The sequence below is a fragment of the Anomaloglossus baeobatrachus genome, chromosome 4 (assembly GCF_048569485.1).
Source record: "Anomaloglossus baeobatrachus isolate aAnoBae1 chromosome 4, aAnoBae1.hap1, whole genome shotgun sequence".
NCBI lineage: Eukaryota > Metazoa > Chordata > Amphibia > Anura > Aromobatidae > Anomaloglossus > Anomaloglossus baeobatrachus.
In genome coordinates this window covers 668880286-668906642 of record NC_134356.1, presented here as the reverse complement: position 1 = coordinate 668906642, position 26357 = coordinate 668880286, and the positions used below count along the sequence as shown (strand labels likewise).

At 48.1% G+C, this 26357-nt stretch overlaps 1 protein-coding gene across 1 annotated transcript in view; it reads right to left on the bottom strand.

Moving 5' to 3' along the window:
• Nucleotides 1-26357, bottom strand: part of LOC142304356 (complement C3-like) — a 122260-nt gene that overhangs the window by 31976 nt on the left and 63927 nt on the right. Inside the window, exons 18-27 of the mRNA XM_075346660.1 lie at nucleotides 25648-25807; nucleotides 24742-24827; nucleotides 24168-24307; nucleotides 22569-22781; nucleotides 17780-17846; nucleotides 17508-17597; nucleotides 7908-8111; nucleotides 7746-7821; nucleotides 3282-3441; nucleotides 3011-3106 (exon numbers count right to left, since the gene is read on the bottom strand). Of these exons, the coding sequence (XP_075202775.1) occupies nucleotides 3011-3106; nucleotides 3282-3441; nucleotides 7746-7821; nucleotides 7908-8111; nucleotides 17508-17597; nucleotides 17780-17846; nucleotides 22569-22781; nucleotides 24168-24307; nucleotides 24742-24827; nucleotides 25648-25807 (1292 nt within the window). The remainder of the gene's footprint in view (nucleotides 1-3010; nucleotides 3107-3281; nucleotides 3442-7745; nucleotides 7822-7907; nucleotides 8112-17507; nucleotides 17598-17779; nucleotides 17847-22568; nucleotides 22782-24167; nucleotides 24308-24741; nucleotides 24828-25647; nucleotides 25808-26357) is intronic.

Genomic DNA, 26357 nt, shown 5'->3' with positions numbered 1-26357 from the left:
GGGAATTGCGAGTGCAGAGAGGGAATTGCGAGTGCAGAGAGGGAATTGCGAGTGCAGAGAGGGAATTGCGAGTGCAGAGAGGGTATTGCGAGTGCAGAGAGGGTATGCGAGTTCAGACAGGGAATTGCGAGTGCAGAGAGGGAATCGCGCGTGCAGAGAGGGAATTGCGTGTGCAGAGAGGGAATCACACGTGCAGAGAGGGAATTGCGAGTGCAGAGAGGGAATTGCGAGTGCAGAGAGGGAATTGCGAGTGCAGAGAGGGAATCTAGTGTGCAGAGAGGGAATCTAGTGTGCAGAGAGGGAATTGCGCCCTCATAGAGGGAATCTAGTGTGCAGAGAGGGAATTGCGCCCTCATAGAGGGAATCTAGTGTGCAGAGAGGGAATTGCGCCCTCATAGAGGGAATCTAGTGTGCAGAGAGGGAATTGTGCCCTCATAGAGGGAATCTAGTGTGCAGAGAGGGAATTGCGCCCTCATAGAGGGAATCTAGTGTGCAGAGAGGGAATTGCGCCTGCAGAGAGGCAATGGCGCATGCATAGAGGCAATGGTGCATGCAGTGAGGGGACAGCAGGTGCAGAGAGGAAATAGCACATGCAGAGAGGAAATCGCGCATACAAGAAGGTGATCACTTGTGCAGAAAGGGCACCGCGAATGCACATCTCTGTCTATTTTCTTCTCTGGGTGGTCTGAAGACCGTCTAACAAGCGTGCATGTTTAGCCACTTCTCCATTCACAGAGGTGGCATGCTCAGGTGGGATATAAGTCAGTGGACTCCTGTTTTGCAGATAGATGATGATTCCAGAGGTGGACTCCACATCTATCAGACATCCATGGAATATTTGTATACATTTTGTAAATTTCTGAAAAAAAGCCGTTAATTTACCTGATTGAATCTTGGTAAAATTGGGGCTTCTCTGGTTCTTAGGCCCTGTGCGCATGCTGCGGATATACCGCGGATTTTGCTGCGGATTTGCCGCGGAATTGCTGCAGAAAATGTGTCTAAGGCCCCCTTCACACGTCCGTTAAAAAACATGCAGGTGTGTTACGTGGATCCAGCGGTGGCCGCGGGCAACCTCAGTGACAGCTCAGCTGATCGCGCTACTCACCTCATTTGCTGCGTGGAGGTGACAGGAGCGGCGGTGTCTTCTGCAGCTCCGGTCACCTCCATGTAGCAGAGCTGGGTGCGACGCTGGAACTCCGTGGAGTACGCCGGACATGGAGGGCTTTTTCGGGCTGAATAAAGTGGTGAATGAGGGTATGTGTTAGTGTTTTTTTATTGCAAATAAAGGATTTCTTCAGGTGTGTGTGTGTGTATTTATTTACTGTAACTTACAGATTAATCATGGAAGGTTTCTCCGGGAGACGCCTGACATGATTAATCTAGGACTTATTGGCAGCTATGGGCTGCCATTACCTCCTTATTACCCCGATTTGCCAATGCACCAGGGCAAATTGGGAAGAGCCGGGTAGAGTCCCAGAACTGTCGCATCTTATGTATGAGGGGCAAATACCCCGAAACGGCTGTCTGTGGATGGATACCATGTTTCGTATAGGTGGTCTCCTTGACTGGAGACTGCCCTTCCCGTGGTTGTTCCTTCCCGGTGAAAGACCTGGCTAGTTTCCTGGCAGCGTTGAGAAACACGTGATGGTGTCTCCGCGGCTTTCTTATTTAGATAAGACAGAGAGACCGACCGACAGACATAGAGAGAGACCGACCGACCGACGGACTGAGGGAGAGAACGAAACAGAAAAAGAAAAAAGACCGACATCACATGAAATAAGCACAAAACATACAGGGAACAAACAGAGATGCGTCCGTGTCACTCGGACGTGCGCACAGACCCATTGACTTTCATTGGGTCCGTGCTGCGTGTTGCGTGCTGAAAACGGACATGCTTCTGTGCAAAACGGAGACACAAACGTAGCACGCACACGGACCCACGGACCTTAATGAAAAACGCACATGTGTCCTCAAACATTAAATAACATTGGTGCATGTTTGTCCGTGTCTCCGGTATATACGGAAACGGACCAAACACGCACGTGTATCACGGACGTGTGAAGGGGGCCTAACATTGCTGCAGTCATTCCCCAGCAAATCCTATGGGTTTGAAAAAATGCTGTGCGCACACTGCGTTTTTTCATACCCGCAGATTTACCTGTGGATTTTCCGCTGCGGCATTAATGAGCATGTCACTTCTTTTCCGCAGGTACCTTCGGTTTTTGCCGGTTAAATCAGCAGCAAATCGTGGCACAAACGTGGGTGCGGTTTTACCGTGGTTTTTACCGTGAGTGTGGGATTCTTTCATAGGGTACAGTTTTTTCCCAAGAAAAATGCACTTTCTGGTGCGCACATGGCCTAAAAAGGTTAATGAAAATCGCAACCAAAAGAGGGCAGCCATGCTCAGTTTGGGGATGTTCTGGGCAGATATAAACATCTAACATCAAAACTACTTGCCAACATCAAAACAGGAGTAACACTCTGTGTCTAAGGGTATGTGCGCACGTTGCTTTTTACCTGCTTTTTACCTGCTTTTTTGCTGCTTTTTCTTCTGCGCTGTTTAATGCCAAAATGGATGTGTTCTTCTATTCAAGCAAAGTCTATGGGAATTTGGGTTTCTTGTTCACACTATGTTGTTCAAAATGCTGCCTTTTTGTGGCAGAGCTTTGGTCAAAAACTCAGCTTTGCAGTGCAAAACCCAAATGGCAAAAACAATTGACATGTTGCTTCTTTGAAAAGCTGAGTTTTTGACCAAAGTTCTGCCACAAAAAGGCAGCATTTTGAACAACATAGTGTGAACAAGAAACCCAAATTCCCATAGACTTTGCTTGAATAGAAGAACACATCCATTTTGGCATTAAACAGCGCAGAAGAAAAAGCAGCAAAAAAGCAGGTAAAAAGCAACGTGCGCACATACCCTTAAAGTCTCTATGACAAGGTTGAACCAAGAAGTATTGTCATGGGGGAATTACAAGAATACGAATCTCTTCCCATAGGAACAGGCACTTACTGGGACTTTGTCTTTACATAAGCTCTTTGCCTCCACCAGGGCAATCAGGACAAATGCGGTCAGACTGGCATCGGGTTCAGTGTTTCCAGTTCCGCCCTATAGAAAGAGGACAACTTTATTTTTTAAGATTCAGTTTGGAACAAAGAGGTCCTGTCTAGGTGTTTGGAGGTGGCTGGGTGTCGATCCCATAGAGTGTAATAATGGCGAACACATTGGTTGTGCTCATTTACTGTGGAAGGGGGTAAGACTCCTGGGCTAACCACCAACCTACCACCATCTCTCCATGTATGACGGGGGCTTCCTCCTTAAATACACCATTTGGCAGCTGCTTCTCCGTCAGGAGCCAGTTGACAGAACCGCATAGTATGTCTTTATCTATGTGGATCAGCTTGTAAGCCATTGAGAAGACCTTCACCACGTATGCGGTCAGCCTGGAGGGAAGAAAAAGAAAGATGGACGGAAGCAGAAGATAAATGGCTGATTGGAGTAACATTAAAGGGGCTCTCCAGTTAACTTCATTTTTTTTGAAAAATCAAATTAATAATTACAAGATGAGATGAGGAACATCATGAGATACTCCACTGCCAGCAAGACCAAGTTCAGAAGTCTTCCTAATACATGGAAACTTCCTTTGGAGTGTACAACTGAGATGCAGTAGGCTGACAATTCATCTCTACACCAGACCTGGCCATTCTACGACTTATGGACCACATATGATCCTTAGGCTGTTCCTATGAACAGCAAGAGGGTTGGAAAAAGTGGCTGGTGGTTGCCGTCCTCACGTATGGCTGACATCTCCATTATCCCAAAGGATAACACAGGAATAATATTGTTATTAAACCATCTTATGTAAAAATATAGATGGTTAGACCTGCAGAAATATGACACCATCCAGAGGTGACGGGGAGAGAGCAGAATTTTAGCGTTTCTCTTGTAGGTAGCAACATACTTGGATATACTTTTGAAAAATTCCTGTGTTTGCCCTGGGCCAGTATGGTGTCCGACTAGAACTGTCATGGGCAGACGAGTTGCTGGAGGGATACTTCTACATCCATAGCAACGACACCTACATCCATAGCAGCTAGACATTTCTACGTCCATAGTAACTAGACCCTACTACGTCCATAGCAACTGGACACTTCTACATCCATAGCAACGACACCTACATCCATAGCAGCTAGACATTTCTACGTCCATAGTAACTAGACCCTACTACGTCCATAGCAACCGGACACTTCTACATCCTAGCAACTAGTAACGTCTACGCCTATAACAACTAGAAACTTTTACGTTCACAGCAACTGGACACTTCTATGGCTATAGCAAATGGACACTTCTACATCCTAGCAACCAGAGACTTATACGTTGATAGGAAGAAGACACTTTCATGTCCTAATAACAAGACACGTCTATATGTCCATAGCAGCTAGACACTTCTACGTCCATAGCAACTAGACACTTCTACGTCCATAGCAACTAGACACTTCTACGTCCATAGCAACTAGACACTTCTACGTCCATAGCAACTAGACACTTCTACGTCCATAGCAACTAGACACTTCTACGTCCATAGCAACTAGACACTTCTACGTCCATAGCAACTAGACACTTCTACGTCCATAGCAACTAAGAAAAAGAAGAGAGAACAAACGATCGAAGCCCAATAAATTTTATACAAAAATAATTTTTTATTTTGCAAGTGATGATATAAGTGTTACAGTGGGCACAATTTATGCATCATATATATCATAGAATATACATTTAATTCACACAGCGGAACTATAAAGTTGTGACCGCAAAATGTATCCCCTTATAGTATATATCCACCAGTCATACATATAGTGTCCATATTAATCAATTAGGAATTATGGTACTCAAAAATATCCAGCATATAAACAGTATATATACCATTAATTTGTATACAAATAATTTGAACAGATAAACAGCCGGGATCACTATATATCAGATTTTACCCGATATTGATGTCAAAAAATTAATTAATGAAAGCCTCTATATTATATGCTGGATATTAAGATTTTAGTCAGTGATACTGTACCAAATCTCAAAGGAGGTGGATGATCTCATAAATTATAGCATGTCTATATGCTAGGATTCACCTAAAAAGAGGTTTTATCAAGCAGGCAGCGGGGATCACTCTCTCATAATTCAATAATATAAACCATGCCTGATCAAAAAAGGGGGGGCCTTGGTAACATATGTTATATATTAGATCAGATATCTAGATCCTGCAAGCCTCCAATCCACATACCATACTGGGTGTACGGCTTCCAAAACAGGCACATATATTATGGTGATACTATTTGTCTCCACTAGTAGTTAATATACAACCGGACTAGCATGCACTCTTATAGTTTATAGTAAATTGCCCTGGTCAAAATACACCAAGATATAGAGTATATGTTTTATATATCACTGTATGCAATATGCCGCACAGCAGTACTACCAAGTAAACGGCAGGGATTACCATACCGTTGGTTTAACTAGTGGAAAGAAACAGACTCATATCGTCCATATAAACTGTCCGTGTTATAAGAACACCAAGCAGCCACACCACATGCAGGCTGAAGTTCCCTCAGGCTATCGTTGTTACAGCAGGTCACAACCACATTCAATAATAAATAGTGAAACATATAGATTATAATTACCGCTTGTGTAGAAGACTCCCGACACGTGTTTCGGCTCTCTACCTACCCCTGACGAAGGTAGAGAGCCGAAACACGTGTCGGGAGTCTTCTACACAAGCGGTAATTATAATCTATATGTTTCACTATTTATTATTGAATGTGGTTGTGACCTGCTGTAACAACGATAGCCTGAGGGAACTTCAGCCTGCATGTGGTGTGGCTGCTTGGTGTTCTTATAACACGGACAGTTTATATGGACGATATGGGTCTGTTTCTTTCCACTAGTTAAACCAACGGTATGGTAATCCCTGCCGTTTACTTGGTAGTACTGCTGTGCGGCATATTGCATACAGTGATATATAAAACATATACTCTATATCTTGGTGTATTTTGACCAGGGCAATTTACTATAAACTATAAGAGTGCATGCTAGTCCGGTTGTATATTAACTACTAGTGGAGACAAATAGTATCACCATAATATATGTGCCTGTTTTGGAAGCCGTACACCCAGTATGGTATGTGGATTGGAGGCTTGCAGGATCTAGATATCTGATCTAATATATAACATATGTTACCAAGGCCCCCCCTTTTTTGATCAGGCATGGTTTATATTATTGAATTATGAGAGAGTGATCCCCGCTGCCTGCTTGATAAAACCTCTTTTTAGGTGAATCCTAGCATATAGACATGCTATAATTTATGAGATCATCCACCTCCTTTGAGATTTGGTACAGTATCACTGACTAAAATCTTAATATCCAGCATATAATATAGAGGCTTTCATTAATTAATTTTTTGACATCAATATCGGGTAAAATCTGATATATAGTGATCCCGGCTGTTTATCTGTTCAAATTATTTGTATACAAATTAATGGTATATATACTGTTTATATGCTGGATATTTTTGAGTACCATAATTCCTAATTGATTAATATGGACACTATATGTATGACTGGTGGATATATACTATAAGGGGATACATTTTGCGGTCACAACTTTATAGTTCCGCTGTGTGAATTAAATGTATATTTTATGATATATATGATGCATAAATTGTGCCCACTGTAACACTTATATCATCACTTGCAAAATAAAAAATTATTTTTGTATAAAATTTATTGGGCTTCGATCGTTTGTTCTCTCTTCTTTTTCATATTGTATGATACGATTTATGCCCTACTTTGATATAGTCCTAGTGTTTAATAGAATTATATCATATATGGAATATCAGAAATTATGAGAGATTAAGCATGTACACTTTATTGCTGGTTTGTGGTTTTAATATTGTCCATAGCAACTAGACACTTCTACGTCCATAGCCACTAGAAACTTCTATGCCCATAGCAGCTAGAAACGTCTACGTCCATAACAATTAGACACTTCTATTTCCATAACAACAAGAAACTTCTACGTCCATAACAACTACACATTTCTATATCCACAGCAACTAGCCACTTCTATGTCCATAGCAACGAGAAACTTCTGCATCCATAACAACTAGACACTTCTACGTCCATGGCAACTAGACACTTCTACATCCTAGCAACTAGACTTTTCTATGTCCATAGTACCTAAACACGTCTATAGCCACAACAACTGGAGACATCTAAGGACATTGCAAATGGACATTTCTAGAGTCATAGCACATGGACACTACTAAGGCTGTAGCAACTTGACACTTCCATGTCCATGGCAACTAGACACTTCTACATCCTAGCAACTAGACATTTCTATGTCCATAGTACCTAAACACGTCTATGGCCACAACAACTGGAGACATCTATGTTCACAGCAACTGGAAACTTCTAAGGACATTGCAAATGCACATTTCTAGAGACATAGCAACTGGACACTACTAAGGCCGTAGGAACTTGACACTTCCATGTCCATAGCAACTGGACACTTCTAGGTCTATAGCAACTATTCTGCTACAGATCCCTCAGGTCTTCAAACAAATGTGAACTGGGCCCTTAGATGGTGTCAGAAAAGGTTTCTTAGTAGTCCTCAATCCAGGCTATTCTCAATCTTAATTTGAAAATAATCAGATCTGGAGAAGATCAGTAACATGTTGCCATGATTGTCTCACCAGGTGCTCGCAGGTCGGTTGGTAAATGCAGAATAGGAGTTGTCAGGTTTCCGGTAGACCAGCTGCTGTATGTATCCTGAAATACACATAAGTGTAGGAAAACATCATCATAACTCATTATTCACCATGTTTTCTAACAGTTTCTGTATGTTTCTTACTCACCTTGGTTAATGTTCCTTATCGCTTCTTCCCGGCGTTCCACTCCAATTTTTTCCCACTGGTTGGTGATGTCCAGGTATTGGGTGGCAATCACAGTGGGGGTCATGCTCATCATGTTCTGCTCTCCACAACCAGATGGCACAATGATTAGGTGCTTCAGGTTGGCACCATCTATGGAATTCCCCAGGGTTTCTCCGAGAAGACCACCTAATAAAATTAGGTTATATGGAAAATTCATCTCATACCCTAAATTGCCTAAAGAAGACCAATCTATCTATACATAAAGTTTTTTTAAAAAAAAGACCAAATGTAAATGCAAGGCCCAAGAACGATTAATCGGAAGTGGTCCAAGAGCCAAATTATCGATCTATGCAGAGGTCCAAAGAGAGTCTTCCATGGATATCAAATCATATCACTTGTTTAAAACTAGAACTTAACCTGCAGATATGGAGTTAATCTGCTTCTTTAATAGCGTTTTCAACCTGCCTGACACAGCACGTAGAGCCTCGCTGCTGGGATGAAATTAATTTTATTCCTCCCGGCAGTGTTCAGTTTCCAGTCATCGAGGTGGCACCGATGCGGATTCCGTCACCTCTCAGTATATACTGAGCGGCGGCTGTAAATGTGGGATGTGGGATACTCTGTTCCAGCCAGTGTATGTCTTGGGAATATCACAGTGGTGGCCGTTGCCCGGTTCCGTGCCCTGGGCCCTTTTTGCGATGGAGGTGTATTTACAGGGGATTAGGTTAGTGTTCATACGTGATGCCACTTGCAGTGTTGCGGCTATAGGTATGGAGCCGCTGCAGAATGTCACTACTGGGGCTGATGTTAATTGCAGTCTGGATGGTTGGCCCTCCACGAGCAGGGCCGGGCCCCAGAGGATGAGTGATGTGATGGGCGTCGGAAGAAGGTAGCCCACACAGAGGTGTAGTGCAACTGGTTTTTTACTCACTGGTGGTTGGTGATAGCTGATTACCCAAGGCCGGCTGGTTTCACCTCCAGGTCCCCTTCGTCCCAGTACCAGTTTGTTACTCTGGTACCTTCTTCCCTGCACCTGTCTCTGGTAAATGGGTCACCATGGCGTATAGCAACTGGGGGTCCCCGTCCGGTGGTTTGTCCACTTCTGTCCGCCTGACGGTAGCGTGAACCATGTGGGGTTGGAGTCTCTGGTCCTTTCCCTGGTTCTCCCTTTGCTACTGAGTCTTTGGATTTTTAGGGTCAGTGAGGTCCTTGATGGTCCCCTCGCTGTGCTAACAGGTCGGTTTGGAGCTCTTTCCTGTCCTAGGGTCCTGTACCCTGTCGGTGCGTTGTTCCAGGAGTACTCCACCGGCAACCACTCTCGTGGGTACCAGGTCACCGTTAACCCATGTCAGAACGTCTCCTGACGTCCACCTTCTTACTCCTCTCACACTCACTGCTCTCCATAGTCTGCCCCCCTCCCACCTGGTCAACTAGTGGACTGGATTGGCTCCACCTCTAGGCACCATCCATTGGTCCCAACCTTAGCTATGTACCATTGTATTGGGGATTGTTGGAAAAAAACTGGGATTACCTCTGTTTTTGTTGTTACTGGCACTGGTCTCCCGGGGCCCTAGGGGGTAGGCCCTGCATCCTTGTGGGGATGCAGAACCTTGTAGCACCCTGATGGCTTCAGGCGTGCTACATAACCATGCTCCCCACACTGACTAACAGCAAGTTCTGTAACGCTCACCCTTGTTGAGGTGGTGAGCAGAAGTAGGAGTGGACCCACTGTACCACAGGGGGGACCCGAGTTTACACTTTAGTGGGAGAGGCTTAACTAAATGCTTGCCACAAGGCAGAAACCAGGGCACTCCCAGGACAGTGACCGGGACTGTGGCAGCTGACCCCCAAGACAGGAGACAGACTAGGGTATGAACACAGGTGCAGGCAGGATGGCTGAGGCAAACAGGAAAGCTGGTACGGATAGGCATGGTGAGCCCGGTAGGGACAGATAGGTATGGGAAGGTGGACTCAGGTGTAGGTAACGGGACAGAAGCATGGGACCTGACAACTATCTAGCAGGCGTTGTGCAAGCACCTAACCTAGTAGGAAGATGCCTGAAGTACCTAGTGCCATAAGCTGAGAGGCACTTCCGGAATATGTCACACTGGCCCTTTAAGAATAGGGCACCCAAAGTGCACTCCCGGGAGACCTGGGCAGCGTCCAAAGGCCCGGGAGGAGAAGGCAGCAGGAGCACACGTGGATGGTCATTGCAGTGTGAGGGAATACGTAGTCTGGCAGCGAGGGTAATTATGTCGGCGCCCCTGCTACAGGAATGCTGGCATTACATATTCTAATACAGAGCTGGGTGTCAGTCAGTGAGCGCCGCACCGGCACTATCACTATGACTGGAAGCTGAACACTGCCTGGAGGAATAGAGTTAATTTCACCCCTGTAGTGTGGTTCTAAGTATTTGTGTCGCCCAGGGATAAGGGGTACTCCGATCCGGGCCACGGGGTCACTTCTCTGGGTATCACGGTGGCGTGACCCGGTCTGTGATCCCAGGCTCCACAGTAAGAAGGGGATTAGATAAGGGAGATTGTCCGTGACGCCACCCGTGGTGTGCGGTGAGGTAACGGAGCACCGCCGCTGCCGGTTAATGGATCCCGGGGATGGTTATGGGCAGCAAGGTGGTGATTTCCCTCCACGGGTAGGGTGTTGGTGTCCCGGGACCCCGGTGAGGTGGTGCAGGGAGGAGATGGAGACCGTCTGAGCGCTGTGCGCCCGATTGGACCGGGGGATGTTGTTACTCACAGTTCGCTTTGCAAGAAAATTCACACAGAGTCAGGAATTAACCAGAAATTGACGGTGTCCGCAGCCTTCGGTACGGAGGGTATTTAAGTCCCAAACACGGTGCAGCAGCCCCTGTTATTTCCCTGCAGCCAGGTGCCTCTTTCTTCACTCTTTCTCTTTCTTTCCTTCTCAGCCGGGAATGGGGAGTCCACTCCCCTGCAGTGATCCGGGATCTCTTTCGATACCGGCGGGCCACTACCATGCCCCGGTCACCTCAAGTCCCTTCCTCACTAACAGCCTGTCCCGGCCCTTTTGGAGCACGCTTCTGTAGCAGCCCGGGAGCTACAACTCCAGGCTCCTCTCCTCTCCCTCTCCCCACACACTCTGCTCCAGCCCCTCCCCTCCTGCTCAGTTTAGCTCTCACATTGGGAGGGGGGGGGGTGTCTGTCCTGCTGCACTGGTGTGGGATCAGGTTACCAAGGAGGAGAATGACCTGCTCTTTGCTGGATTTCTGCAGGTCTGTGACACCCTGGTTTTGCCAGGGTGTCACACACCCCCTTTGTAAAACACAGCCCGTCCTCGGGCTGTCTGGGCACCGACTTTTATTGTAATAGGAAAAAGAAAGTGCACACATTACAACTATACATCTTCCCACATCGGGAGGTACGTTTACTAAAACTTTAAACTGTTCTGCCACCTCACACCTGCGGTGCAGATGGCCTCCTCCTGAACTTGAGGACGTTCAACAGGGGTGACAGTCCATAAAACAGTCAACTTTAAACTTGCGGGTAGCCGTCCATGCTCCGCTACCACTGCTGCTGCCGCCACTCCCAGTACGGGGCACGGGTTCCGTGCTCTGCCTCCTGCTCAGGAGCCAGGCCCACTTGGATGCCCTCGGCGCCGGCTTCAACCGGCCTCGCTAACTGCCGAGAGCCCCATTGCTCAGTGGCCTGCTCCTCCTCTCTGCAGGTGCACTCCGGCTGCTCCACAGCCGGGACGGGGTACCTGGGAGCGGCTGGCACCGCATCTGGGGCAGACTTCCAATCGGGTGTCGCCCCTGCTGTGGCCAGGCGGACTGCTGGGGCCTACGTCATCACCGTTGCGGCCGGGCGGACTGCCGGAGCCGGGTGAGATGTCATCGGGGTTGCGGCTACTGCTTGTCCAGGAACGGAATTAGGCAAAGTCCTGGCGTCCCTGCTTTTACAGTCCTGGTCACATGAACTGCAGTTCCTTCCTACTGCAGTCCTTCTAGCAATTTTTAAAGTTTTCCTTTCACTTCCGGTCCTCCGGAGCTTCGCTTCCGCCCGCGTTTTCAGGGGGCGGAGCCTCTTTTTGCGCCCGCCGCTCGGGGAAGAAGGCGCCAAGCTGTTGTTTTTGGCGCCTAAAATGGTGGACTTCGGGACTTTTCCTCAGCGGGACGCCGCTGGCGGACGGGACAAGGCGCACTTCCACAGGTAAGTGGATGGGTTCGATCCTGTTCGTGACGCCAAAGTGTGTTGCCCAGGGATAAGGGGTACTCAGATCCGGGTCACGGGGTCACTTCTCTGGGTATCACGGTGGCGTGACCCGGTCTGTGATCCCAGGCTCCACAGTAAGAAGGGGATTAGATAAGGGAGATTGTCCGTGACGCCACCCGTGGTGTGCGGTGAGGTAACGGAGCACCGCCGCTGCCGGTTAATGGATCCCGGGGATAGTGGTGGGCAGCAAGGTGGTGATTTCCCTCCACGGGTAGAGTGTTGGTGTCCCTGGAACCCGGTGAAGTGATGCAGGGAGGAGATGGAGACCGTCTGAGAGCTGTGTGCCCGGTTGGACCGGGGGATGTTGTTACTCACAGTTCGCTTTGCAAGAAAATTCACACAGAGTCAGGAATTAACCAGAAATTGCCGGTGTCCGCAGCCTTCGGTACGGAGGGCATTTAAGTCCCACACACGGTGCAGCAGCCCCTGTTCTTTCCCTGCAGCCAGGTGCCTCTTTCTCCACTCTTTCTCTTTCTTTCCTCCTCAGCCGGGAACGGGGAGTCCACTCCCCTGCAGTGATCCGGGATCTCTTTGGATACCGGCGGGCCACTACCATGCCCCGGTCACCTCAAGTCCCTTCCTCACTAACAGCCTGTCCCGGCCCTTTTGGAGCACGCTTCTGTAGCAGTCCGGGAGCTACAACTCCGGGCTCCTTTCCTCTCCCTCTCCCCACACACTCTGCTCCAGCCCCTCCCCTCCTGCTCAGTTTAGCTCTTACACTGGGGGGGGGGGGTCTGTCCTGCTGCACTGGTGTGGGATCAGGTTACCAAGGAGGAGAATGACCTGCACTTTGCTGGATTTCTGCAGGTCTGTGACACCCTGGTTTTGCCAGGGCGTCACATGTTGTGCATGGCAGGTTCAAAATGCTATTAACCTGCAGATTTATCCAATATCTGCAGAGTTTTAACGATTTTCATGTGACAGTTTCCCTTTAAGGTGTATCTGGGTACTGAGAGGATGTCAGAGCGCACAGCTTAGCAACAGAGGTAGGGAGAGAAAGCAAAAAAAAACACTAAATAAACATTACGGATAGTGTGTGACAGCACAGTTTCTATCCGTTTACAAAAAAAACGGAAAAATAATCAACTCACCCATCCAAGAAGAGCAGTTGCATCGGAAACTGATTTTGCTGAAAGTGAATAATATGTGAAGAGAGAGGAATGTTTATGAAGTTCTGGATGATGGATCCTCTCTCTTCACATACTATCCGTTTATGCATAGTCATAAATTATGGCATCACTTTGACATTACTAAGGATGTGTTTGCCGTAAAGGGGTTGAAAATGATTGGAAAAAATCCTGACTTCCACTATACTCGGTATTCGAGTCACGTCCATCCAAGCACCCAACTTCTCATAACGAGCACCCGAGCATGGTAGTGCTCGCTCATCACTAGTTACGTGTACCAAGCCCCCGAGCATGGTAGTGTGACGCCCTGGCCTATCAGGTCGTCACAGGGTATTGTGCAATCTGCCCTTCTGCACAGTATCCACTCCTCCTTGGTTACGGATCCTGGTCCTTTGGTGTTGCTAGTGTGACGCCTTGGCAAAACCAGGGTGTCACAGAGCCTGCAGAAATCCAGCAAAGTGCAGGCCATTCTCCTCCTTGGTAACCTGATCCCACACCAGTGCAGCAGGACAGACACCCCCCCCCAATGTAAGAGCTAAACTGAGCAGGAGGGGAGGGGCGAGAGCAGAGTGTGTGAGGAGTGTGAAGAGAGCAGACCAGGAGAGGATAGCTCCTGGCTGCTGCAAGGAAGGGAAGTGTGAGGAAGGGGCCCGAGGTAGCCGGGGCAGGGTGGTGGCTCGCCGGTACCAAGGGAAGACCCGGATCACGGCAGGGGAGTGGGCTCCCCGTTCCCGACTGAGAAAAGAAGAAAGAGGCGTCTGGTTTTAGGGCAAGAACAGGATCTTGCTGTATTGTGTGTGGGATCCAAACCGTACCGAAGGCTGCGGACACCGGCAATTCCTAGTTTACCAGTGACTCTGTGTGAAATACTTGTGAGTACGCCCGTGCCCTCAGGCACCACACCGCACCGCAGCACTGCGCCCTGCATATCCTCGAACGGGCCCCGGGACCAACTGCCCCTACCCAGGGAGGGGTTAACATCCAAAGCTGCGCCCCAACACCGTTCCTGGGAGTCCCGCACCTTCACCGCAGCAGTGATGTCCACCATCACCACAACCCGTGGGTGGCGTCACGGACAATCCCCTTTTACAATAACCCCTTTTACAGTGGAGCCTGGGATCACAGACTGGGTCACTTACTGAAGTGACCCTTGGCCCGGATCTGAGTACCCCTATCCCTGGGAGACACAAATTGGCGTCACGAACAGGATCGATCCAGTCTACTCACCCGTAGAAGTGCGGCTTGTAGTTCCCGTCAGCGGCGTCCCGCTGCAAAAATTGAAAAGCCGCCATCTTGGGCGCGAAAAGTTCCCGCTCGAGTCGTCTTCCCCGAGCAGTGAAGGCACGAAAATGAGACCCCGCCCCCAAAAGAAGGCAGTGCCAGAGAGAACCAAGGGGGGACGAGTGAAGAGCGGTTCCCCATGTGATCCCGGGGATAAGAAGCAGGGACGCCAGGACTTTGCACCCGTCTTGTTCCTGGACCCTGAAGGTGCAGCGCCATGTCCACCCTGTCTGAGTATCCCGAGGTCCTCGCCCGTACCATCCGGGAGAGGGAGAAAGAAGCTGCAGCCCCCGCTTCGGTCGCAGGAGCGGCGGACCCCGAGACTCTGGTGGCGACTCCCTGTCTAGCAGCTGGCGGTGACCCGCCTGCCACAGGAAGGATGTCGGCTCCGGCAGCCCGCCCGGCCGCAACGGGAGTGGCAATCAACTCAGATGACGTCGGCTCCGGCAGTCCGCCCAGCCGCAACGGTAGCTGCACCCTGTAAGTTAACCCCCGAAATTAAAGTAGCGAGGACAGTTCCCGTTAGAGAGCCCGGTCCACCGTACCCGCACTGCAGGCAGTGGAGATTGGGGTCTTTTGGACAGTGTCACCGTGAGTGAGGTGGCATTGGGGACCCGCGCTGCCCTGTGGTGGACTGGGGAAAGTGGCTGGAGGAGGCTGCGTCGGCAGCAAAGCCCCATAGTTAATGGGGTCCCCCGTTCCGTACCCGTCCCAATTGGGTAGCCTGGGCCAGTTCCCGTTTTCCGGACTGGAGAAAAGGGGTGCCACCTGTTGTAGTGGTGGCATCAAGGTCTAGGTTACTTGGGTGGGAAAGCGGGAGGGCCCAGTCCCGCTCCGGTTAATATAATTGCATCATTTTTAGTATACTTGTAAAACTGTTTTATTTTTTTTTCAGTTCCCGTTCAATAAATGTCGGTGCCCGGACAGCCCGAGGACGGGCTGTGTTTTACCAAGGGGGTGTGTGACGCCCTGGCAAAACCAGGGTGTCACAGAGCTTGCAAAAATCCAGCAAAGTGCAGGCCATTGTCCTCCTTGGTAACCTGATCCCACACCAGTGCAGCAGGATAGACACCCCCCCTCAGTGTAAGAGCTAAACTGAGCAGGAGGGGAGGGGCGAGAGCAGAGTGTGTGAGGAGTGTGAAGAGAGCAGACCAGGGGAGGATAGCTCCTGGCTGCTGCAAGGAAGGGAAGTGTGAGGAAGGGGCCCGAGGTAGCCGGGGCAGGGTGGTGGCTCGCCGGTACCAAGGGAAGACCCGGATCACGGCAGAGGAGTGGGCTCCCCGTTCCCGACTGAGAAAAGAAGAAAGAGGCGTCTGGTTTTAGGGCAAGAACAGGATCTTGCTGTATTGTGTGTGGGATCCAAACCGTACCGAAGGCTGCGGACACCGGCAATTCCTAGTTTACCAGTGACTCTGTGTGAAATACTTGTGAGTACGCCCGTTCCCTCAGGCACCGCACTGCACCGCAGCACTGCGCCCTGCATATCCTCGAACTGGCCCCGGGACCAACGGCCCCTACCCACAGAGGGGTTAACATCCAAAGCTGCGCCCCTACACCGTTCCCAGGAGTCCCGCATCTTCACCGCAGCGGTGGTGTCCACCATCACCACATCCCGTGGGTGGCGTCACAGACAATCCCCTTTTACAATAACCCCTTTTTACAGTGGAGACTGGGATCACAGACCGGGTCACGCCACCGTGATACTTACTGAAGTGACCCTTGGCCCGGATCTGAGTACCCCTATCCCTGGGCGACACACTAACAGCTTATCCAATCAAAAATCCTAGGAACACTTTACACTGTACCCACCAGAAACACCATTGGGGGGCCTGAAGGGAATAGGGCAGCCCATTTTGGTGGTTGGTAGGGGAAAGTGAGAAAGTGACAGTGGAGCAGAAGGAGCAGGAAGGAGAAGCAAACCAGGAGAGGAAGGAGATGGAGGTGTAGGTGACTCTCTGAGAGGGAGAGGTTACCGGCCTGGAGCAGGGCTCCTGTAGTTACTAGGTGGCATAAGTTGGTCTGGGCCTGGCAGGAACTGGAACCCCGGTCACAGGGGTTTGTGTCAAGGGGCACGGACTGCCGATGAGGGCAGCCAGCGGCCTTGAGCTTTCACCGGGCAGGGCACGACAGGGTACGTGGACCCTAGGCCGGGAAGTAGCTTCACGCGTCCCGGTAATTTACCCGACAGGGGTGAAGACTTCAAGATTCATCTCCAACCCGCTCCAAAATCGGGGTACTAGGCACCGATGGGATAGGACTTTCCCAATACAGTCCAAAGAAATCCTACGCGTGAACCCTGAGAGCAAGCTCACTCCATTAGCCATACGGGTGAGCAGGACCCAAAGAGTTTTACACTTAAGGGTCCAAATCGAGACAAAGGTGCCAAGGAAGGGGCCACAGGCTAACAGCAACACCAACGGCACGGACCCAGGCGTGCTCCCTCTAAGATGAAGGGGTGCTCAGAACTCTGGTTTACAAGCTGTCGGTGTTGTTATTCCTGGACTGAGAGAGTACACTGAAAAATCCTTTTCCTATCCCCAACGGCACCCCAAGCACCAACAATCCAACGGGCCCCGGGACACAAACCCCCTACCCACGGAGGGGTTAAACATCCTGCTGCTTCATCGTCAATGGGCTCCCCAACAGCAGCGGTGGTCTCCCACATTACCACACACCGTGGGTGGCGTCACGAACATTCAATCCCCCTGTACATATCCTGCCCTCTCTTTTTAAATTCGAGTGTCCGCGTGGACCCCCGGGTCCGGAGACCCCTCAAGCCACCGCGGCTCCGGATCTGGGCGGCTTGGACGCTAGCACGGGGGCGGTACAGTAGTGCCCGCTCATCACTACTACAACACATCTTTTTAGGGCAATCTGAGGGCAAAAATACCATCCCAAATCCCACCAGCGCAAAAACTTCTTACCTTTCACACTTACGTAGGTCGCTGGCTCGGTGTTGGGTACAATATCATTTGGTGGAACGGTGTCAATAATTAATTCCTGAATCCCAGGAACTGTAAGGTTATTGGAATACAGAGATATTAGGCCCAGAAGTATTACATTACACAACTGAGGAGAGAACAAGGACTGAAGAGACATCAATATGAGACAAGAAAGGAGAACTTGATGTCAACCCACGTAAAGCCGTAGGCCGTGTGTTACACTATACAACATTCATATCTCCAGAACATCTCACCTGCTCCTGAGCGTAGAGGCTCCAAGATGACACTCTGGATATTTTTTAAGATCCTCATCCCTTCTGGCTATTAAAAAAAATATGATACTGATATCATAAATACTGTAAAAGTTATATTCTTATACATAAGAATAGTACGGTATATTGTAGATACAGTATATAAATATACCATCTGCTGGTGACAGCCATTTGCTTTTTGCATGTTCACAGACCTGGATTCCGCTCTATGCAGTGCTTCTAACATGCGTCCTCCCTATCGGTTTGTGGCTGTGTGGAGCCCAGGGCTTTTACAGCGGTCTGGTGCATTACCTTCAGGGACTCCACGGGACGGTCTGGTCACAGGTAGGGAACCTTCTCTTGATTTTCGTGACGCCACTCTCGGTATTGCAGTCAGGGTGACCACCACTGAAGATTAAGGGGTGCCTAGGGCTGATGGTGGGTGCAGTCAGTTGTAGTGGCCTCCCGAGAGTGAGGCAAGCCCCAGGGCCATGTGTAAGTGTGTGGGACCACAGGTCGCAGAATGACTCAAACACAGTCCAAGAAGTCTTTTAACGTGTTTGGTGGTCATTGTGAGATGCCCGGACGACACTGCGATAACCAGGTGGAACCAGGAATTCCAGAAGGCCATTCTGAGGGTAGCTGTCCACTCGCCCTCCTTTTGTTTGGGAGGATCGCTTACTTGAAGTATGGTAGGATTCCTCCAGGGAAGCTGTTTCTGACCCCCGCTCCCCTCTCTGGCCCGTCTGCCGACAGTGTGACCTTGGTGGGATGGCTTCTGGCCCTGTCCCTTTATGGGCCTCCTGATTGCTGCTTGGCTCGGACTCTGTGTGGTGGTGGTGAGGGCCTGAAGTACCCCCACCTGAAGATTGAGCAGCTCTGGATGATTTGCTGTCTGCTCTGGGGACCTGTCTCCCCTTGCGTGCTGGAATACCAGGGATCCACTTACTCAGCCACCCTTCTCTAGGTGTCTTTCAGGCTGACCCACAGGTACCCTTTCTCCCCCGTTTTCAGCTACTGCACTCCGCAGGGCCTGGCTAGCAAGAGAGACCCTCTGCTCCCTTCCACACTCCTCAACACTCTGCTCCAGACTGCTTGCTCCTCCTTCTCTTCCTGTCTGCCCTGCTTCCTAGCAACCAGCCTCTGGCACACCCCTTGATGGGAATTGAAAGTTAACCCCTTCTGGCTACCCAAGGGTCCCTTCTAGTGGTGTGGGAGACCTGGTCCCTATGTGTTTGTGTGTGCATCTCATCCTGGCCTTAGGAGATTACCTGGAAGCACTGCCCCAGCATGGGTGCAATACTCTGTGGTGCCTGACCAGGTCAGGGGCGCCACAGCTGATCACTAAGCATGTGGACTCTGCCCAGGTATCCCAGTTGGCAAGCTGTGTCTCTCTATGCTGGGTGTTATCAGACCATGTTATTTCCCACCTGGGTCTGACATCATTTTCCGTAAAAAATGGCCAGACTCAGAACACCTAACCCTTGCCTCTTCCTGCCTGTTGCGGTGCTGTGGACCCCTCCTGCCCTGCATGCTACCTTGCCAGATTGGGTCAGTGACTTCATCGTCCACCACCTCGTTTTCCACTTCCTCACGCTGATCTTCCTCCTGACTTAACAAGACTTGTTGGCAACCATGTTGCATCAGGCAGCACGATGGCTCAGTGGTTAGCACTGCACTCTTGTGGTGGCTCAGTGGTTAGCACTGCGGTCTTGCAGCGCTGGGGTCCTTGGTTCAAATCCCACCAAGGACAACATCTGCAATGAGTTTGTATGTTCTCCCCGTGTTTGCGTGGGTTTCCTCTGGGTTCTCCGGTTTCCTCCCACAATTCAAAAATATACTGATAGGGAACCTAGATTGTGAGCCCCAATGGGGACAGTGTTGTTGATGTATGTAAAGTGCTGTGGAATTAATAGCGCTATATAAATGAATAAATGTTATTATATTATTATCATTCATTGATGTTCCCTACCGTTGACTTCTTCTGACAGTGGCTATTGAAATATTTGGGCATCACCACACATGACTTCCTCATGTCCATCTTGAAACGTGCACAGTGAGAGGTCAGAAGAAGCGATAAATGGAAAGGTAAAGAGCTCTTTGAAGTATCAAAGTGTGGGGTTACTTGTCTCCTGGAACTCTCCATGGTGGCGGAAAAGGGGGATCAGGGTCAAGATTATGTGGTCCAGACTCTTGGCTAGTAAGTCTAGACCATGTGGAAGACAGGATGGTGCGGAGAAACAGATTGCAAGCATTATCTGCCATCCAGTTCACAACCTGCTCACACTGTTCTGGCCTCAACAGTGGTTGCCCGTGCCACCCTGCAAAGAGAGACAAGAAGCTAGGCCTAGATGATGCATGTCTTTGTTGTGCTTCCACAGTAGACCCAGTTTGTTCTGGGCCATGGCCTCTGAGTGTACCACTATCAGTGGGACAGCCACTTCCCCATCCTTTACTGCAACGCCTTGCAAATTTTAAATGATGTATGCAGCTAAGGGCAATATTATTAGAGAATAGAATATATTTAAATTAGACCTGAAAGGGACTGTACGTGGCAGCACCAAGGACTATAATGCAACGAACCCTACCAAAATGCCTCTAATACACTATCCCTATTCCAGAAGTTAACCCTACACTAATTGCAGACTAAGAGCGGTGTTCATAGAGAATAGAATGTATTTTAATTAGCTCTCTATGCGCTGAGCAGGATACCTGACCCTAGGTATCCCTAGCGCTGGTCTCTAAATAGGGAATGGATGGGATGAGCTCTTTGTCACCCCCACTAAACACTAGAGAAGCCACAAGGAGGACACACAGGGGGAAAAGTATAAACTATTTTTCTACAGATGACTCAGGTAGACGTTCAGCAGAGTTTTCAGCAATAATACCACAGATGAGTTCAAGCCACCTGCTTGCAACCAAGGCTTGAAGAAACTGAAAAATATCACCAGCACCAGTCCAGGGAAGATGGGAGTATTTAAGCACCAAGAGAATACTGATGATCAGCAGCTGGGTGGAAGTCGCGCTGCTGCTGGGTCCAAAAGCCAGAGAGATGAATCCAGCAGGAAAGCTACCTATACCAATGAAAAATGACAGCAGGACACAATGGAAAGTCAGGGAGCATTCTGCTCAGCCAAACGCTGTGACCTTCTATTGCCAGAAACCACATGACTGTCACAAATGACACACCCATGACAGCTGAGGGTCCCTAGCCTGAGGACCAGTTTAGGCGCCCCCATTCCAAGTTACCATGTCACACCTATAGATAATGCCTCTAATGCACTATCCCTACTCTAGCACCTACCTCTACACTAATTACAGCTAATAGCAGTATTATTATAGAATGGAATAGATTTGAATTAACCCTGAAGAGGACTGTTGGTTTAATGTTGCACCAGCAGATACTTTGACCCTACAGCCTACAGTACCTTCTCCATCAAAACCTCTTCCTACACTATTTCCATATACAGTGGGCTGAGCATGTCATCACTGGGTCTTATATAAGCCCGATGATGTGATGTGGCTGGCCAATCACAGTAATACCAGTAGCCAACATGGAAATGGAATTATCGTGATTGACAGGTAAAGTATATCTTTCTACTGTGTTAGCCAGTCGATAGAAAAAAATGTGTACCCTAATTGACGGGCAATTCCCACATGTTTAGTGGCTAAAAAAAAGCTGCAAAACATATGGGGTGGGGACTCGAGCACGGCGCCCAAGTACCAGAATACTCCATCGAGTTCTGAGCAGAGCCGAGCACACTCGCCCATCACTAATTATATTACTTACTAGCTGTACTACCCGGCTTCGCCCGGGTTAATAACTGCTGTTAACAAAATAGAATGTATTAACAAAAATGTATTCTGCACACAAACACCACAAAACAAATAGATATGTAATTATTGTAATTATAATGTCTGTCTCCCCCTCTGTGTATATCTCTCTGTCTCTCTCTCTATCTCTTTGTCTGTCTGTCTCTTTCCCTGTCTGTCTCTGACTGTCTCTGTCTCTTTCTCCGTCTGTCTCAATCTTTTTCCCTGTCTGTCTATCTCTTTCCCTGTTTATCTATCTCTTTCCCTGTCTGTCTATCTATCTCTGTCACTTTCCCTGTCTGTCTCTTTCCCTGTCTGTCTCTTTCCCTCTTTCCCTGTCTGTCTCTTTCCCTCTGTCTCTTTCCCTGTGTCTGTCTCTTTGTCTGTCTCTTTACCTGTCTTTGTCTGTCTCTTACCCTGTCTGTCTCTTTCCCTCTCTTTCCCTGTCTGTCTGTTTCCCTGTGTCTGTCTTTTTGTCTGTGTCTATCTCTTTACCTGTCTGTCTCTTAACCTGTCTCTCTCTTTCCCTCTCTTTCCCTGTCTGTCTCTTTCCCTGTCAGTCTGTCTCTTTGTCTGTGTCTGTCTCTTTGTGTCTGTCTCTTACCCTGTCTATGCCTATTTCTTACCCTGTCTGTGGCTGTCTCTTTCCCCGTCTGTGTCTGTCTCTTTCCCTGGCTGCATTGTGACACGCCAACATTCCATTTAAGGGCGTGGCTGCGCATTCTTCTGAAGTTATGGCTGCACTATGGCTCCCAGCTCCATTCGCTTTAATGGAGGCAGGTTTTTTGGTGAATAACTGTAAAGCGCGGGGTTAAAATTTCCCCTCAAAACATAGCCTATGACGCTCTCGGATTGCAGAAGTGTGAGTGTGCAAAATTTTGTGGCTGCAGCTGCGACGGTGCAGATGCCAATCCCGGACACACACCACACACACACACATACTTGTAAACAGAGATTAGTATTTCATGTTGTAACTTACCACAACTTTAAGATTTTTAACCACTCCATCAGTCAGATAAAAATCCTTGACAGTTGCTTTTACTTCTATCCGAATATCTCCAATCTCCAGAGGAACAATAACTAATGGGAGGACCAGGGTGGCCAAGGGCCCCATAGTGACCAGTTGTCGGAAGTTGGCTTTGGATGACGAAGAGCTGCACATCTTTGCATTGTGTATCAGATCTACCCGCACCTAGAAAAAGGAAGATCTCATTATTTCTTAAACTCTTTAAGATTAGGCCGGATCCTTCATTGTGTCTCTAAGTTCAGAGAGGGATGTGCCAATTGGCACAATATTCTGGAATTCTTACATATGCCGTATCTGCCTTCTACCTACTCCAAGCCTAATGAGGGGGAAAAAGTATCTCGCCCATGGACAAGATGCGACATACTCTACAGCGTGTTGCACAAGAGAGGGGGATCCAACACTCTCCTTACGGTTTCATTGTTAAGCTTAGACCAATAAGAGATTAAACTGAAGCATTTCAAACAAACAAATATACAATGGAACCCATGCAGGTGAAAAAGCAGCCATTAGGTCTTAGGTATGGACTGACTGGTTCGAAGACCCTAGGTTCAAATGTGGTGAACAGAAAGGACATGAAATCACTGGGGCTCGGATACAAATGATTGATGACACATTCGCAAACACTTTCACTTTCTTGATCATCTCTTTTATGCCCAGACTTCCTGGTTTGACTAAACAACACAACTGGTGTCATGGTTGTGTCATGCTTCCTGCATCCTATCATTTTTGGCTTCAGTTATGGGACCACTTTGCATTTGTACTAATGACTTCTTAGGACAGTGTGTGAAATCTTTAGGTTCCTCCTTCCTTGGGATTATCATTCTGGATAAGCCAAATTTACCCATGAAGCTCTGGGCAATGATTGAGGTAGACACCATAATGTAAGCTAATAACCCTAAGCTTTGGTGAGGGGTGTCTTTGGCTGTCTTGGGGTTTTTTGGTTGAGGTAGACACCAGAATGTAAGCTAATTACCCTAAGCTTGAGTGAGGGGTGTCTTCGGCTGTTTTGGGGCCTTTTGGTTGAGGTAGACACCAGAACGTAAGCTAATTATCCTAAGCTTTGGTGAGGGGTGTTTTTGGCTGTTTTTGAGACCTTTTGGTTGAGGTAGACACCCAAACGTAAGCTAATTACCCCAAGCTTGGGTTACGGGTGTCTTTGGCTGTCTTGGGGCCTTTTGGTTAAGGTAGACACCAGAATATAAGTTAATAACCCTAAACTTTGGTGAGGGATGTCTTTTGCTGTTTTGCAACCTTTTGGTTGAGGTAGACACCTGAATGTAAGCTAATTACCCTAAGTTTGGGTTAGCAGTGTCTTTGGCTGTCTTGGGGACTTTTGGTGTCGACGTAGACACCAGACTGTAACATAACTACACTAAGCTTTGGTGAGGGGTGTCTTTGGCTCTTTTGGGGCCTTTTGGTTGAGGTAGACATCAGAACGTAAGCTAATTTCACTAACCTTTGGTAAGGGTTGACTTTGGGCCTTATTGTTCAGGGGATAGCCCCCTTCACGTCTCAGAGAAAACCTTTCTTTTCTAACCAAGGGATCATTACCTCAATCTCATTATTCACATAACTGTACAGGACTGCTCGGATCTCCACTTGCTCATTACGGACCACTGAATATGGAAGCCGCAGATCAATGAAGAAGTTTTTCTTGACCAACATCTCATAGGGTTTAGAAACGCAGATTCCTGTTGTTCATATAAGAGTAGACATGTCAGAAGTGTCGGACTTGCTTTAATATTCTGGATACGTATGGGTATGTTCATGATATTACCACCAATGTAACCACTCTGGCTGACAGCATCAGCTAGGAGATATTGGAGTAGATGTAAATGAATATATTGGGCTGGTATCCAATAAGGGGGAAACTATCATTGGTACTACTATCACCAACCCCCAGCTTCTTGGTTACAGAAACAGCACAGTCCTACAAAACTGGGACAGATTAGGTGGCAAATGGCACATATTATAGGCTTGGTCCTTGGTATAGGTGTTGATAGGGTTTGGGTCATCGTGAGGCAATGATGGAGGTGTGAAATGCAGATTTAAGTGAATGTGGTAATCACAGACTCTAAAACACCCATAGCAATGGATGCAAAACCCAAGATATGATGAAAATTACCTGATTTGGGGGAAATGCCGATTGCCAAAAACTCCCAGGTGGTGATGGACTCTGGCAAATTGGTATTAACAATCTTTGATGACAACCTGGATAAAAAAGAGAAGTTTAGGTTGGAGAAGGAATGATTGGACTGGATCACAATGACTCCAGTTGGCCAGAGACATGAGATATTTGTTGCCCATACTGGTTAGATCTGCCAGTAATTTATTTCTATTGCCATAGATTAGGTGAATGACTTACTGACTTATTTACGACTAATGACAATAGGGTTTGTCAACAATCTAAGGTTTATGATGGCAGCTTTGCTGGGATGCTGTGTCCACTCTTGAAGAACACAAGGTTAATCGAGCTGGATTTAATCATCCCCAAGTCTTCATTCAACAACCAAACTTTGCCAGAGGTATCTGACAGCTACCTATCCTCCCTTCCCAATGGCATTTCCAACCTTCAGACTTCTTCTTCCTATTTGGCAGTGAAGACAGATCTCTGGAGAGAACAGAATCGAGATGGAGATAAAGGGAAAGTCATAGACTAAAACTGAACTGAGAGGAGTCAGAAACTTACAGTTTACTTATTAACTCTTGTCATCGGTACTTATTTGTTGTGCTAAGGTCAAAACACCATGACCATTTCCATGCTCATCTTTGACTCCTTCAAGCCATATTTTATTCCCCACATCCCTCGAATTTGTGTTTGGACACTAGGGCTCCATGCTATTATGGAGTATCGAAACGTCTCATGCAAGATTTGGAAGGAAGAGTTGACATATTTTCCAGATGCCGCCAAAGACTTCTTGAAAACCTACTTTCAAGAAGACTTTGGCCAACTCTTCTGGTAATCAAGGAGGCCTCTCATCTCTTCAGTAGCCTGTTGGATAATTTGGAAGAAGCGGCAAGCATGACTTACCCATTCGCATCTGCTTTAGTGGGGAGAGTCTCCACCTTCCAGAGCCAGCTCTCGTAGAAGATACTACGCGAGTTAAAATTATCCATCTCTTCATAAAGATCGTCGTCGGCACCTCCTTTTGTTGCTGCTGAAGAGTCCGTAACAACGGAGCTGTAATGTACTGAAAGAGGGGAGATGATTAATAGACGCCTCAGATGATAGACGTTAAAGACATCTCAGAGATCAGGAAAGTCATGTGTTGATGCATGCACACAGTGAGTGGAAATATACAGTGCTGGCCAAAAGTATTGGCACCCCTGCAATTCTGTCAGATAATACTCAGTTTCTTCCTGAAAATGATTGCAATCACAAATTCTTTGGTATTATTATCTTCATTTATTTTGCTTGCAATGAAAAAACACAAAAAAGAATGAAACCAAAATCAAATCATTGATCATTTCACACAAAACTCCAAAAATGGGCCAGACAAAAGTATTGGCACCCTTAGCCTAATACTTGGTTGCACAACCTTTAGCCAAAATAACTGCGCACAACCGCTTCCAGTAACCATCAATGAGTTTCTTACAATGCTCTGCTGGAATTTTAGACCATTCTTCTTTGGCAAACTGCTCCAGGTCCCTGAGATGTGAAGGGGCCTTCTCCAAACTGCCATTTTGAGATCTCTCCACAGGTGTTCTATGGGGTTCAGGTCTGGACTCATTGCTGGCCAC